Source organism: Drosophila simulans, chromosome 3L (genome assembly GCF_016746395.2).
Source record: "Drosophila simulans strain w501 chromosome 3L, Prin_Dsim_3.1, whole genome shotgun sequence".
Taxonomy (NCBI): Eukaryota; Metazoa; Arthropoda; class Insecta; order Diptera; family Drosophilidae; genus Drosophila; species Drosophila simulans.
In genome coordinates, this window is record NC_052522.2 from 9,431,900 (window position 1) to 9,443,958 (window position 12,059).

A 12,059-nucleotide genomic window follows, 5' to 3' on the forward strand; every position below is an offset into this window, starting at 1 on the left:
CGTATTGTGCTGTAATTGATAAATATATTGAATCGTACCTAACTTACATTTGTTCGTACACAATAATAATGATCGCTTACGTACACCGCAGTGTCTAATATGCAGCCTACGCACTAAAAGATTACATATAAAAGGGAGCTTACTTCTGCGATTAGCTTAGTTTACAGATTATTTTAAAGATTTGTCACAATGTCCTGTTCGCTGCGATGCGAATTGCCCGATGCGCTGCCCGCCGAGTAGCTCTTCATGCTGATCTCCATGTTAGTCAGAGCGCTGGATACATGATACAAGTTTTCCGACAGAATGGCATAGATCTCGAACAGCTCCGAGTCGGATTTGGATACTATAAAGGCTTCTGCTGAAAGAGTAAAGAGCTTTTAGTTACGGAGCACTTGTACCTTTGTCTTATTAGCATACCTGTGCGATCCTTCATAATACCATGCGCATAAGCATTTAGTATCACGGACATTTCATCCCACTTCTGCCGATTGTCCGCGCTGTTATAGCTAAATATGGTAACGTTTTGATAACCGCTAGCGTTGAGCGTTGAAATCCGTCGATACTGTCGCACATGAGCAATGGCGCTGGGCCAGCGCTGCAGATCGATGTGCTCAGTAAGTGCAGCCTCGAATTCCTCAGGGGTCATAGGCAAGCCAGGCGAAGGCGTTGGCGTATGCTCGCCTTCCGTCGAAGTGGATGACTCCAAGCAATCCAGTTCGGCCTCGCTGATATAACGCACCAAGGCATCGCGAACCAGGGCATAGAGATCGGATATGTCGTGCATCTGCAATTGGATTCGTTATTACAACTGCTTCTCAATCAAATTCAGTTTTTTCACTCACGTCTTCGTTCATACGGAAATGATTAACAACATTCGAGGATATCTTATGATTTGATTCGATGAGCAGCAACAGTTGGAACATCAGTTTGTAAAGCGAGCGACCCAAGTCGAGGACCACCTCAGTGGAAGCTGGATCGAAGGGCATATAGACTATACTGGAGGTGCTTGGCAACTCCAGCCCAGAAGCAGCCACATCCGCCTCGTTGAAGAGCGACAGTTTGCAACTTGTCTTCACTGCATCCAAACACTAAGATCAAGACAATTTCATTAAATAAATGTCATCCTATAACATAAATGAGTATGGTTATACCTCCAAAACCTGATCTTTACGATCGAAGAAGGTTTCCAGATGCTCTTGCACCTCCAAAACATTGAAACGCAACGTCTCAAAGAGCTTGGGTGAGGTTGCCTGCAGATCGCTGCACCAAACCTGAGGAGGATCAGCCCGAGAACTGAGCAAATCCGTGAAAAGAGAGATCCTGTTGCCCAGTTGTGAGCCAATGCCGGTAAAGAACTTCTTTGCCTCCTTGGAAATGTTGACCGTTTTGAAAGTAAGCTCCTTGATCAGTCTGTATAGCTGCTGCAGTAGTTCCGAGGTGTGGGCTGATGGCTGATTGACCAACAAAGCCTGCACCTGGCGACGCCAGTTCTCCTCCGCCTCATCATGAATGGCGGCGGAGAATCGAATGATGCCCGGTAGATGTGGCGAGGCATTACAGGGTGTTAGGTCACCTAAATCCCCAGCACTGGATCCACTGGTATCGCTTCGCGACACCGAGTTGCGTCGCCTGCGCTCTCGAAGACTTAATGATGTGGGGGGCACAGCACTGTACCCGGACTTCAGGAACGACTGACGATGATCCTCGTCCAAAGGCGACTCCGATTCAGCCTCTTCGTCGGATGAATCGTCCGCAATCTGTCGTTTCCTCTTACTCAAAATGGGAGTCTTATCACTGAAGCTGTCCTCAAAGGCGGATGAGTGACCTCCTTTAATGGAGCCACCAATGCCACTGCCGCAATTCAAGCGATCCTCATCGCCCTCGAAGAGCTGATGACGACGAACTCCCCAGTTGAAGTTGTCCGTGGATTCGCCGGCAATACTGTCCTCGTACTCCAAGAAATCAAAGTCCTTGAAGACGGTGAAATCGGGCTGACCATCGTCGCGCCTCGAACCGCTGCTCAGGTCACCCTGAGGACCGGAAGTTTCTTCCGTAGACGATGCGGCCGAAGACTGGCGCTCCATCAGATCCGAGGATTGGCTGAAGATCACCTATATGTACAGTTTAAGCGATTAGTTAAGTTCACAAAAGATAACGATTAACATTTAGATGAATAGTATAGAAGAGTAATTGAGATAAAGCTTACGCTTTGTCTGGTCGCAATCGATCCGGTTAGTAGTGACGTGCTCAAAGACTAAATGTGTTTAGATAAAGAGTATATAAACGAAAAGTACAGTTTGAAACAAAACATGCCACATGCGAACGGAACAACGGAATAGAAAAGCAAAATGACGGTATTTTTGTGTGACTCGATTGTGTGGAATGGAACACAGGACAAAACAAAAAACGATGATCAATAATCTTGGTAATTTTCATATCAAAAAGAACTCGATATGAACATAGAAAACATGTTGCTTGCTTAATATTTCAATAGAACTAAAAATATCAAATTCAAAATGATAACAATTTTTCTGTATAACTACCACATGCGAGAACTAAAATCACACAAAGCAAAACTAGACGCGGCACATAGAAACGTGTCCTTTACCTTTGAGCAAATTGAGTTTATGAAATCATCCTAGATATTTTTCGATTTTGGTATCAGATTGATTGGTTAATGATGATAATGCGTGTTAGTTTGTTTTTGGTTTGGTATTGGATTTGGTATTGGTATTTGGTATTGTTTACATGAAAGAAAAAGAGTTAGAGGTAATAATTGCACAATTGATAATTGCAAAAATGCATGAGAAGAGGGGAGCTCTAGGGGAGCCTAAGGCATGCACCTGGCTATGTACAAGCGGTCGGCTGTTTGGATCCTGGGCAACACTTACCGATGGCGACTTGGGCAGGCCGACGCGCTGCCCGCAGGTGGTCAGCAGATTGACCAGACACTCACGCACTCGACACTGAGACATCCAGGGTCGCTTCCATCCGCTCAGTGGCACCGTATCCGCCGGCGACAGGCTGGCACTCCGACGTGGCGAGTTGGGTGTTCCGACCACGCTGCTGCCAGCTCCGATGGCATGCTGCTGCTGTTGGTGTTGGGCAGCTGCTGCGGCTGCCAGTGCCGCCACATTGGTGTTGGCACGCTGCTGTTGCATCTGGACATTGGTTTGCTGCTGGGCAGCACTGGGCGCCACCGTCACAGTGGTAGCATTCGTCAGAGTGGAGTTCAGCGAGGAGCTGCCCGTGGTGGAGACGGCTCCACCGGCCACCGGCTCCTCCGTCTTCAACAGGATGCGCCGACCGATTAGTGGCGTTTGCGAAACGTCGAACGTAAACTCCATAGTGCGACCGGCCAGTTCCTTTTTACAGAACATATCCGAGTCCGGATATGCGCCATAGAAAGAGAACGATAAGCCGGCGCTGCTGCCGTCGCTGGGTGGCACCACCTGCAGGGACGAGCTGCGGGTCACGATCAGCTTCAGGATTTTCAGCGAGTCCTTCCAGTAAGCCGTCTAAAAGTATTAAAATTCAGAATTCAGTATTTTTGATTTTGCTAAATATTGTAATAAATAATGTTGGTTGATCAAACCATGCTTTCTTTTTAAAAATTATTTCAGTGCCCACCAACAATAATCTAATTTAGAAGCTCGCTCGGTTATTTAGATTAGATGTTGGCTCATAAAGGCAAAATAATTACAATAAACAAAATGCACTTATCATTTGGCAGATTTATGACATAATAATAATATAAAAAACTGGTTTAAAGTTTCAACGAGATAGCTTTACTTTTAATGAAGGGTTTATTTTTCTGATTGATTTTTTGTTTGCACTGACGAGGTAAATCCCCAGATGCACATATACATATATTCTACTTACATCCAGATATTTTCCAATCGCCCTCAGCAAGTCGGCATTTATACTCTGAGCCTGCGGCGCCGACAAATCCACGTAGTGCAGCATGCAGTGGATAACATTCAGGACGGGCACCTGCACCTGCTGCGGCCCCTTTTCCAGGACCTCGATGAGAAACGCCACCATGTGGAGGCCCATGTGCGCATAGGTGTCATGAAGGTACTTGACCACACACTTGGTCCACTGAAACGACTCCTTGCAGAAGGTCTTTCGGCTGTAGAGTGTCATCACAGTGCCCAGGTTTTCCAGCTTTGCGCCCAACTCCGTTGAAACCTGAGCAATGTTTTCTGCACTGCGGATGCAAATTTCATTGGCATCCTCGTAGTGCAGCAACATGTAGGGCAGCAGGGCGATTACATTCATCGGGAAGGCGCAGCTTTGGGTGGGATCACACACGGGAAGGGTCAGCAACGGTGCGAATTGGGACAGCAGGGTAATGGTGGGTTCATACGTGGCACTGTGTGTGCAGCCCTACAAAATCGATATAAAAAACATGATTAAATTTTAGTAATTATTGAGGTAATTCAGAAACATACCTTCAAGAGGAGGGCATGAACTCCCGGATAGGCTGTCCACTTCAACTGCTGCTGCAACTTCTCCACCTTATCCCGTGCATCTGGCCGATCTAATGGAAGTCGGTGCAATACCCTGGTCAGCAGACGGAGTGCCAGCATGAACTCATGTTCGTAGTCCGATTCCAGTAGAGAAACAGAGAGCCAAAACAGTTGCGCCAGGATGGTCATCTTATCATCCTGCGTGGCCGTATCACCCAGCATCTTCAGACTCTGGGCGCTCCGGGAACGGGAAAGCGCTGATCCAGCTCCTCCGCCGCCAACGCCGAATTTGCAGACGACGCTGCGCTCTAGATCGATTCCAGAAGATCGATTCCTCAGCTCCACCTGCTTGTCACAGGGTGAATTGTTTGCCTTTCTTCCGCAATAGGACACCGAGTAACTGGTGCTCCTTCCATGACTGGGAATCGAGTAGTTCGATGATTGTGGCGTCATTCCTGATGGCGATTTCTTGCCGGGCAAAATTGAGTTCGGTCCTCCATCCTTGTTGTTCAGATTCGGTGTGCTCTTGAATATATCCTTCATCACATCCAGGGGTCGGAAGTCCGAATCCAAGCTATCCACTGCAGCCTCCAGAGTTAGAAGCAACTCAGTTACATATCCCTGCATATCCTCACCCTGCTCCGCCACGGTTTCCACCAGTCTGGAGAGAATATCCGATAGCATTCTCGAATTTATGGGCACATTCAACGCCCGGAAGATCTGCAGACATCGACCGGCATAATGACGCGATGAGCAGGATAAACCCAACTGGAGGGCAGTCTGCGCCCAGCGCTCGGCGATGCGAGCTTGGGGATAACTATCTGCAAACACCTTGACCATGTGCTTGAGGAAGCAGCTCAATTGCTCTGCAGATTTTACTGCCCACACCTTGGCCGTAATATCCTCATAGTTCCACAGTGGCTGACACGTGTCCTGGGCGAGGAACTTCAGCAGGCTCTTGATCACATGGGCAATGGGCATACTGGGACCCGGTTGTGGAGGAGCATGCTCATCGGGATGGATCAGCGGCACCTCCGAATTCTCCGAGTTATTCGGATTTATTTGCATGGCAGCTGGAGTAACAGTCAAGCCAGGAGGCGTCGTAGTCTGACCATTTTGCGAACCCGTCGGCTGCTGACTCTGCGGCGTTTGTGATAAATTCTGCTGATGCGCCGCTATGATCGTGGAGCTGGAGAGATTGTGCTGCAGGGCATAGGCTGCCGCCTGGGGACTCACGTGCAGCAGATAGCTGTCGAATTGCTGATGGAGCTCCGTAAAGTTATTGTCGATCACGGGCAGCGCTGGCACCGTGAGTCCCAGATCCAGTTTACTTGTTTCGCTGTTCAACAGGATGCGGGCCACCGTCAGGTGATCATTGTGCTCCGCCAGCACGATCAGCAGATTGACGCACAGCTGTTTGCAGTGCTCCCGCACAATGATGCGCGTGTGGTCCAGTCCCAGGAAAAGGATGTGTAGCATCAGAGGCAAGTGAAGGGTCCAGTCGATGCCCGGAATGCCGTCCACTACAATGTCGGTGAGCAGCATAACGGCCACATTGCATCTGCAAGTGAAACCAGCATTAAAACTGATGTTTATACTATGGCAACATTATATGTCGAAATCAGAAAAACTCCGCAGTGTGTTAAGTGAATTTAGGCAATATGGGTTTGAAAATAAAAATGTATCTCTTTGTTAAAATGTATTACCATTGACAAAGTATATCTGAGCTAATACCCACACTCATTAAGTGTCGAAAGCACAGATAACCCACGATGGACTGGAGACTAATTACCCCCAGCCGTAAATAACACGTGCAAGCATTTCTTCTATAAAAAGCGGAAACCATTGCGATATAGATTTAATTTTAAGCATGACAAAAAAACTGGTATTGTTTCTATTGTTTGTTGCCACCGCCTGTGCCCACAGGAATCGCAATCGTACGGCTCATCATGATGGTGGTCTCCAGGACATCATCGTAAATGGCTATCCGGCCTACGAAGGCAAGGCACCGTATGCTGTGGGCCTGCGTATGAACAATGGAGCCGTGGGCGGAGGTTCCGTAATTGGAAACAATTGGGTCCTGACCGCTGCCCATTGCCTGACCACCGATTCCGTGAACATACACTACGGCTCGAATCGTGCCTGGAACGGTCAGCTCCAGCATACGGTGAACAAGAATAACTTCTTTCGCCATCCAGGATATCCCAATAGCGCTGGTCACGACATCGGACTCATTCGCACCCCGTACGTCAGCTTCACCAATTTGATCAACAAAGTTTCGCTACCCAAGTTCAGCCAAAAAGGTGAGCGTTTCGAGAACTGGTGGTGCGTGGCCTGCGGCTGGGGAGGAATGTCCAATGGAGGATTGGCCGACTGGCTGCAGTGCATGGACGTGCAAGTCATTAGCAACGGAGAATGCGCCAGGTCATACGGATCGGTGGCCAGCACTGATATGTGCACCCGGGCCACCGATGGCAAGTCCGTGTGCGGTGGCGACTCCGGCGGAGCACTGGTCACCCACGACAATCCCATTCAAGTGGGCGTTATCACCTTTGCATCCATCGGCTGCAAGTCTGGACCATCGGGCTACACCCGTGTCTCCGATCACTTGGACTGGATCCGAGAGAAGTCGGGAATTGCCTATTACTAACGAGGAGAATCGACCGATGATGTATCTAAATCAAATCATTGTCTATCCATATATTCTGATATTTTTGTTGCACTTTAAATGAACCTATGTAAATATATATCCACATTGAGCAGAAAATGGGGTTTACTTTACTATATTCAAACTTTAAATTGAATTACTTTAAGTAGTGTCTAAATTAATGATTTATTAATGGTTATCGAGTAGAAAAGTTCTTGAGTTGATTAAAATTAAACTTGTATTGCGTTTGCGGCTATGAGTATCCGTGATACGGTTAACACAAAAAAAATGAACAAATCCGTCATCGATAAGGCTACCAGGTCGTATATAAAAACGCGGGGGTCTGTGCTGACTTCTAAGTTTCCTCCGAGCCATGAAGCTGTTCCTACTTACACTCTCCGTGGCCCTAGCCGTGGTCGCCGCCTCCCCAGGCTTCAACCGCACCAGCCTTCTGCCCCAGGTGACCATTTCCGAGGGTCCCGATGGTCGCATCGTCAACGGTTACCCAGCGCCCGAGGGCAAGGCTCCCTACATTGTGGGACTGCTGATCCGCACCGATGGCAGCAACAGTGCCGCAGTTGGAGCTGGAACCATCATCGCCAGCGACTGGATCCTGACCGCCGCTCACTGTCTGACCACCGACTACGTGGAGATCCACTACGGATCCAACTGGGGCTGGAACGGAGCCTTCAGGCAATCCGTCCGCCGTGACAACTTCATCAGCCATCCAAACTGGCCCGCTGAGGGCGGTCGCGACATCGGTCTGATCCGCACTCCCTCCGTGGGCTTCACCAACTTGATCAACAAGGTCGCCCTACCAAGCTTCAGCGAGGAGGGCGACCGCTTCGTGGACACCTGGTGCGTGGCCTGCGGATGGGGCGGCATGGACAATGGCAACCTGGCCGACTGGCTGCAGTGCATGGACGTCCAGATCATCAGCAACAGCGAGTGCGAGCAGTCCTACGGCACCGTGGCCAGTACTGATATGTGCACACGCCGCACCGATGGCAAATCCTCTTGCGGAGGCGACTCCGGTGGTCCCCTTGTTACCCATGACAACGCCCGTCTCGTGGGAGTGATTACCTTTGGCTCGGTGGACTGCCACAGCGGCCCCTCCGGCTACACCCGCGTCACCGACTACCTGGGATGGATCCGTGACCACACCGGCATCTCCTACTAAACACTTAATAAATTCTTTGTATTTTTTCAATAAAATCTTTATATAAAATACAACTGTACATCACTCTTTAAAATGTGGCAATGAAGAATATATCAGTTTTAAGCTCGGTATCAACTGATGTCTGCATTATAAATACAAGCTATAGTATACAACGCACATGGTGGTCCGATGCCCCGAGCAAGGATACGCGTATAAGCTTATAAGATCGCACAAGCAAGGTGTCCCTAACAAGATGCCCCAAACCAGGTGCTCCTATCAAACTAATCCGTATACGGTGCCCCGTACACCAGTTGTATATTTTTAGCATCCCAATATTTGTTGTCAACAAAAGACTTCTTTCACACGCCATAAAGTACTTTTCAAGGGGCCCTTATAATGAAGTACCTTTCTAATAAAATAAATTAGGTAAAATATAAGTAGTTGGCAATAAGAAGTGTGATTATGGAGTCTAAGATAACAGAGTAAAACCCCCATTTTTTGAAATCTGACGAATTTACTATCAAAATAAGGGAAATATACAGCTTGTTTTGTTATTTTTTGGCTGGGTTCCTGGCTAGCGAAAGTCTACTATATTAGTTACGTGTCACGACAATTGAGTTCTTTCACGGCCTAATTTATAGATCAGCTCATACTCTTATCTATACCTGCTTCATAAGGGGTAGAATAGATTTACGAGGCACATTGGCTCCCAGTATATTTTGCATTTCCTACTTGTACCGATAGCCGTGATGTGAAGTGGTCCAATCCCCCCTGAGATGCTAATTCCATAACAAATGATTAGAAACGGACACTACGAACTCAAGTGCAAGGCATGAATGGATCCTCTAAGTGTGGGTGAGATACGATTTCATTGTTGATTGATAATAGGAAGCCTTATCAATAAATATTGTCTCAAAAATCGTATAAAAGCAGGTTGCCTCGACCAGAAGAATAAGTTTCATCACAGCCATGAAACTGTTCCTGCTAACTCTCTCCGCGGCTTTGGCCCTGGTGGCCGCCTCCCCGACCGGTCTCAACCGCACCAGCCTCCTGTCCCAGGGACCCGAGGGTCGCATTGTCAATGGCTACCCAGCTCCCGAGGGCAAGGCTCCCTACATTGTGGGCCTGTTCATCCGTACCGATGGAAGCAACAGTGGTGCCGTTGGTGCTGGTACCATCATTGCCAACGACTGGATCCTAACTGCCGCCCATTGCTTGACCGGAGACTACGTGGAGATCCACTACGGATCCAACTGGGGCTGGAACGGTGCCTTCAGGCAGACCGTCCGCCGTGACAACTTCATCAGCCACCCCGACTGGCCTTCCCAGGGCGGCCGAGACATTGGTCTGATCCGCACTCCCCATGTCGACTTCAATGGACTGATCAACAAGATCCCTCTGCCAAGCATGAACGAGCAGAACGATCGCTACCAGGACACCTGGTGCGTCGCTTGCGGATGGGGTGGTATGGACAACGGAAACCTGGCTGACTGGCTGCAGTGTGTCGATGTGCAGATCATCAGCAACAGCGAGTGCGAGCAGGCCTATGGCTCTGTTGCCGGTACCGACATGTGCACCCGTCACGCCGACGGAAAGTCCGTGTGCGGAGGTGACTCCGGTGGCCCTCTGGTTACACACGACAATGCTCGTCTCGTCGGTGTGATTACCTTTGCCTCCGTCAGCTGCCACAACGGACCCTCTGGCTACACCCGCGTCTCGGACTACCTGGGATGGATCCGCGACCACACTGGCATCTCCTACTAATTGGCTTAGGAACAGTAATGACAATGTTGAGGTTTCTTCAGCAAAGTCTTTGCTTTTCTAAATAAATTCATTCGAAAACTGCAAACCAAACTTCTTGACTATCAATTGAATAGGCTTAACAGGGGTGCTGAATATCAAGGAAAAGTTTTTAAATTTACAGAAAAAAAAGAACAGAACAACTCACCTGTGGAATCCACTAATCGGCAAACTAACATCGGGTAGAAACTCAGTGAGTGGGGCAAAGTATCCTCCATATTCTGGCATTGGGAGTGGATGTGGATGGCCGTTTGGCGCAGCATCCGACGTTCCGCGCAGCTCTACATTTTCCTCCTGCCGCAACTCCGGATCGTTGATCAGTATATCCTCCGGACGAGGAAGTATGGAAGGTCCCGATGCGGCGCGAATCTTATCGGCGCCTCGAGGTGGACGATTGCCACTTGATCCGGGAGTAACTGCAGCGGCGGCAGCAGCTGCGGCTGCTTGTGTGTAGGCTCTAATGCCGCTGTCCGATTTGCAGGTTCTGCGGGAATTGAATATTTATATATTAATTCCATATAAAATGGTAAATAATCAAATGGACTTACCCAATTTTAATGGGATCCTCTCCGCTGTGCCGCTTGGTGTGAATTGTGCCCTTTTCGACAGCCAGGTCCTGAATCCTGGAGTCATTAATGCCACCTGCAGCTTGGCCTGTCACAAAATGATCAATTGAAATTCAAAATTTAAGTTTTAGGTTCTCGAGAGGCCAATTATAGGACCTACCATCAGCACTGTGACTGGATGCCTTTCGCATGCTGGTCAATCGGTAGAAAGGTGGTGTCTCCGTGCGCTCAATCAGACAGTTGAGCGTCTCCACCGTCTGCAGCTCGGCCATGAGCTCATCCAGCAACCGATCCGGACAGCTCCGCACCAGATAAAGTGCCACTCGCTTGGCCTGATTAAAGGAGTTTTCAAAAACATTAGATATACTTTTGGTTGCAGTTGAAGTGCGGCACTTACATAGGGCAGCAGTTCAGTGGGTGCCATGCCACTCATGATTACCAAGTAGCGCAGGATAACCTTCAGATTGTTCGGCCAGAACTGGCAAAGTGTGCCCCACAGCTCCTCGATGTCGCGTGGATGGGCGTCGGAGAACTGCAGTGGAAACAATTAAAGATTAAAGTCCATCCGCTGTGCCGTGGATATGAGCAGTGTATCACCATACCTTGGCTGTGATGTAGAAGAGATTGTTCAGAATCATTTCCGTTGCCTCCGTTGAACCGGTGCCCTCGCGTCGTCCTCGCGTCCCTGAATCCGGAAAATACTGCCAAAGGATATAAAGGAGCAAAGGTTTGAATCCGTCTCCGGTTTTCAAAAAGGGAAAGCCATTTCATGCTTCGCTTACCATAATGTAGGAAAGGGGCGTGGCGGGCGGCACACTTGTGGCCACCAGCTCCATGTTTTGCAGCCAGGGAAGGAGGCACTGTAGCAGCAGGGCACGCACATCCTCCCGTGCGCTTTGGAATCGATGGGTGATTTCTGTAATATATATCCCAATATAAATTGATAAATTTAGATTTTTCTTCTGTTTCAAGTTAACAGCGATGAAATACTCACCAGAAAATATGGACATGGTAAGTTCCGGTCGTAGCTGCGCCAGTTGTTTCGACAGGAAGCGCTGGGATCGACAGTAAGCGCTGCTCAGCAAGACGTCCAAGGTGCCCACCTTGTCATCCTCTGAAAATGGAAAAGAAAAAAACGATGAGTTAATTCAGCAGTAGATCTCGTAAAATTTTACGTTATTTTAAAGCCCAACCAGGATGCAATGCCCCAGGCTGCGTGGCCATTTCGGAGCTCCTGACTGCAGCACAGCCAAAAGGCAACTAGGTGGGAATAAGTATAACCTCCGGTAATGGCGTTGGCCATTTTCCAATGCCACTGAAAAGAGCTTTTCCGGCAACTGGAAAAGACGCGACATCGGCGGCTTGTTATTGTTTTCATTACCGCCCAGTGACAATGTGACCACAAGAATTGCGCG

General features: G+C 48.7%; 4 protein-coding genes across 17 annotated transcripts in view; 3 read left to right on the forward strand and 1 right to left on the reverse strand.

The window, feature by feature from the left end:
• Positions 1 to 2: 2 nt before the first annotated feature.
• Positions 3 to 12,059, reverse strand: part of LOC6737466 (protein furry) — a 47,663-nt gene continuing 35,606 nt past the window's right edge. For 3 of the 14 annotated variants that reach the window (XM_016169853.3, XM_016169844.3, XM_016169843.3), the window contains 16 exons: positions 11,639 to 11,758; positions 11,427 to 11,560; positions 11,247 to 11,345; positions 11,042 to 11,176; positions 10,805 to 10,976; positions 10,627 to 10,732; positions 10,227 to 10,562; positions 4,455 to 6,033; positions 3,883 to 4,389; positions 2,892 to 3,518; positions 2,609 to 2,638; positions 2,207 to 2,254; positions 1,152 to 2,111; positions 843 to 1,088; positions 418 to 784; positions 3 to 358 (listed from right to left, as the gene is read on the reverse strand). In XM_016169853.3, the coding sequence (XP_016031243.1) occupies positions 174 to 358; positions 418 to 784; positions 843 to 1,088; positions 1,152 to 2,111; positions 2,207 to 2,254; positions 2,609 to 2,638; positions 2,892 to 3,518; positions 3,883 to 4,389; positions 4,455 to 6,033; positions 10,227 to 10,562; positions 10,627 to 10,732; positions 10,805 to 10,976; positions 11,042 to 11,176; positions 11,247 to 11,345; positions 11,427 to 11,560; positions 11,639 to 11,758 (5,651 nt within the window). In that variant the 3' untranslated portion in view covers positions 3 to 173. The remainder of the gene's footprint in view (positions 359 to 417; positions 785 to 842; positions 1,089 to 1,151; positions 2,112 to 2,206; positions 2,255 to 2,608; positions 2,639 to 2,891; positions 3,519 to 3,882; positions 4,390 to 4,454; positions 6,034 to 10,226; positions 10,563 to 10,626; positions 10,733 to 10,804; positions 10,977 to 11,041; positions 11,177 to 11,246; positions 11,346 to 11,426; positions 11,561 to 11,638; positions 11,759 to 12,059) is intronic. The other 11 variants (XM_016169848.3, XM_016169854.3, XM_016169849.3 and 8 more) reach the window with 6 other exon arrangements.
• Positions 6,325 to 7,233, forward strand: LOC6737462 (serine protease 1). The gene has a single exon (XM_002084262.4). The coding sequence runs from the start codon at positions 6,343 to 6,345 to the stop codon at positions 7,120 to 7,122; it is 780 nt and encodes a 259-aa protein (XP_002084298.2). The 5' UTR covers positions 6,325 to 6,342; the 3' UTR covers positions 7,123 to 7,233.
• LOC27208031 (serine protease 1) lies at positions 7,454 to 8,357 on the forward strand. The gene has a single exon (XM_016183654.3). The coding sequence runs from the start codon at positions 7,493 to 7,495 to the stop codon at positions 8,297 to 8,299; it is 807 nt and encodes a 268-aa protein (XP_016031245.1). The 5' UTR covers positions 7,454 to 7,492; the 3' UTR covers positions 8,300 to 8,357.
• Positions 9,218 to 10,132, forward strand: LOC6737463 (serine protease 1). The gene has a single exon (XM_002084263.3). It carries the CDS (start codon positions 9,248 to 9,250, stop codon positions 10,040 to 10,042), a length of 795 nt encoding a protein of 264 aa, XP_002084299.1. The 5' UTR covers positions 9,218 to 9,247; the 3' UTR covers positions 10,043 to 10,132.

Bases quoted from the DNA above. Each gene is read 5' to 3' on its own strand.
- LOC6737462 (XM_002084262.4), top strand. From the start codon at position 6,343: ATGACAAAAAAACTGGTATTGTTTCTATTGTTTGTTGCCACCGCCTGT.
- LOC27208031 (XM_016183654.3), top strand. From the start codon at position 7,493: ATGAAGCTGTTCCTACTTACACTCTCCGTGGCCCTAGCCGTGGTCGCC.
- LOC6737463 (XM_002084263.3), top strand. From the start codon at position 9,248: ATGAAACTGTTCCTGCTAACTCTCTCCGCGGCTTTGGCCCTGGTGGCC.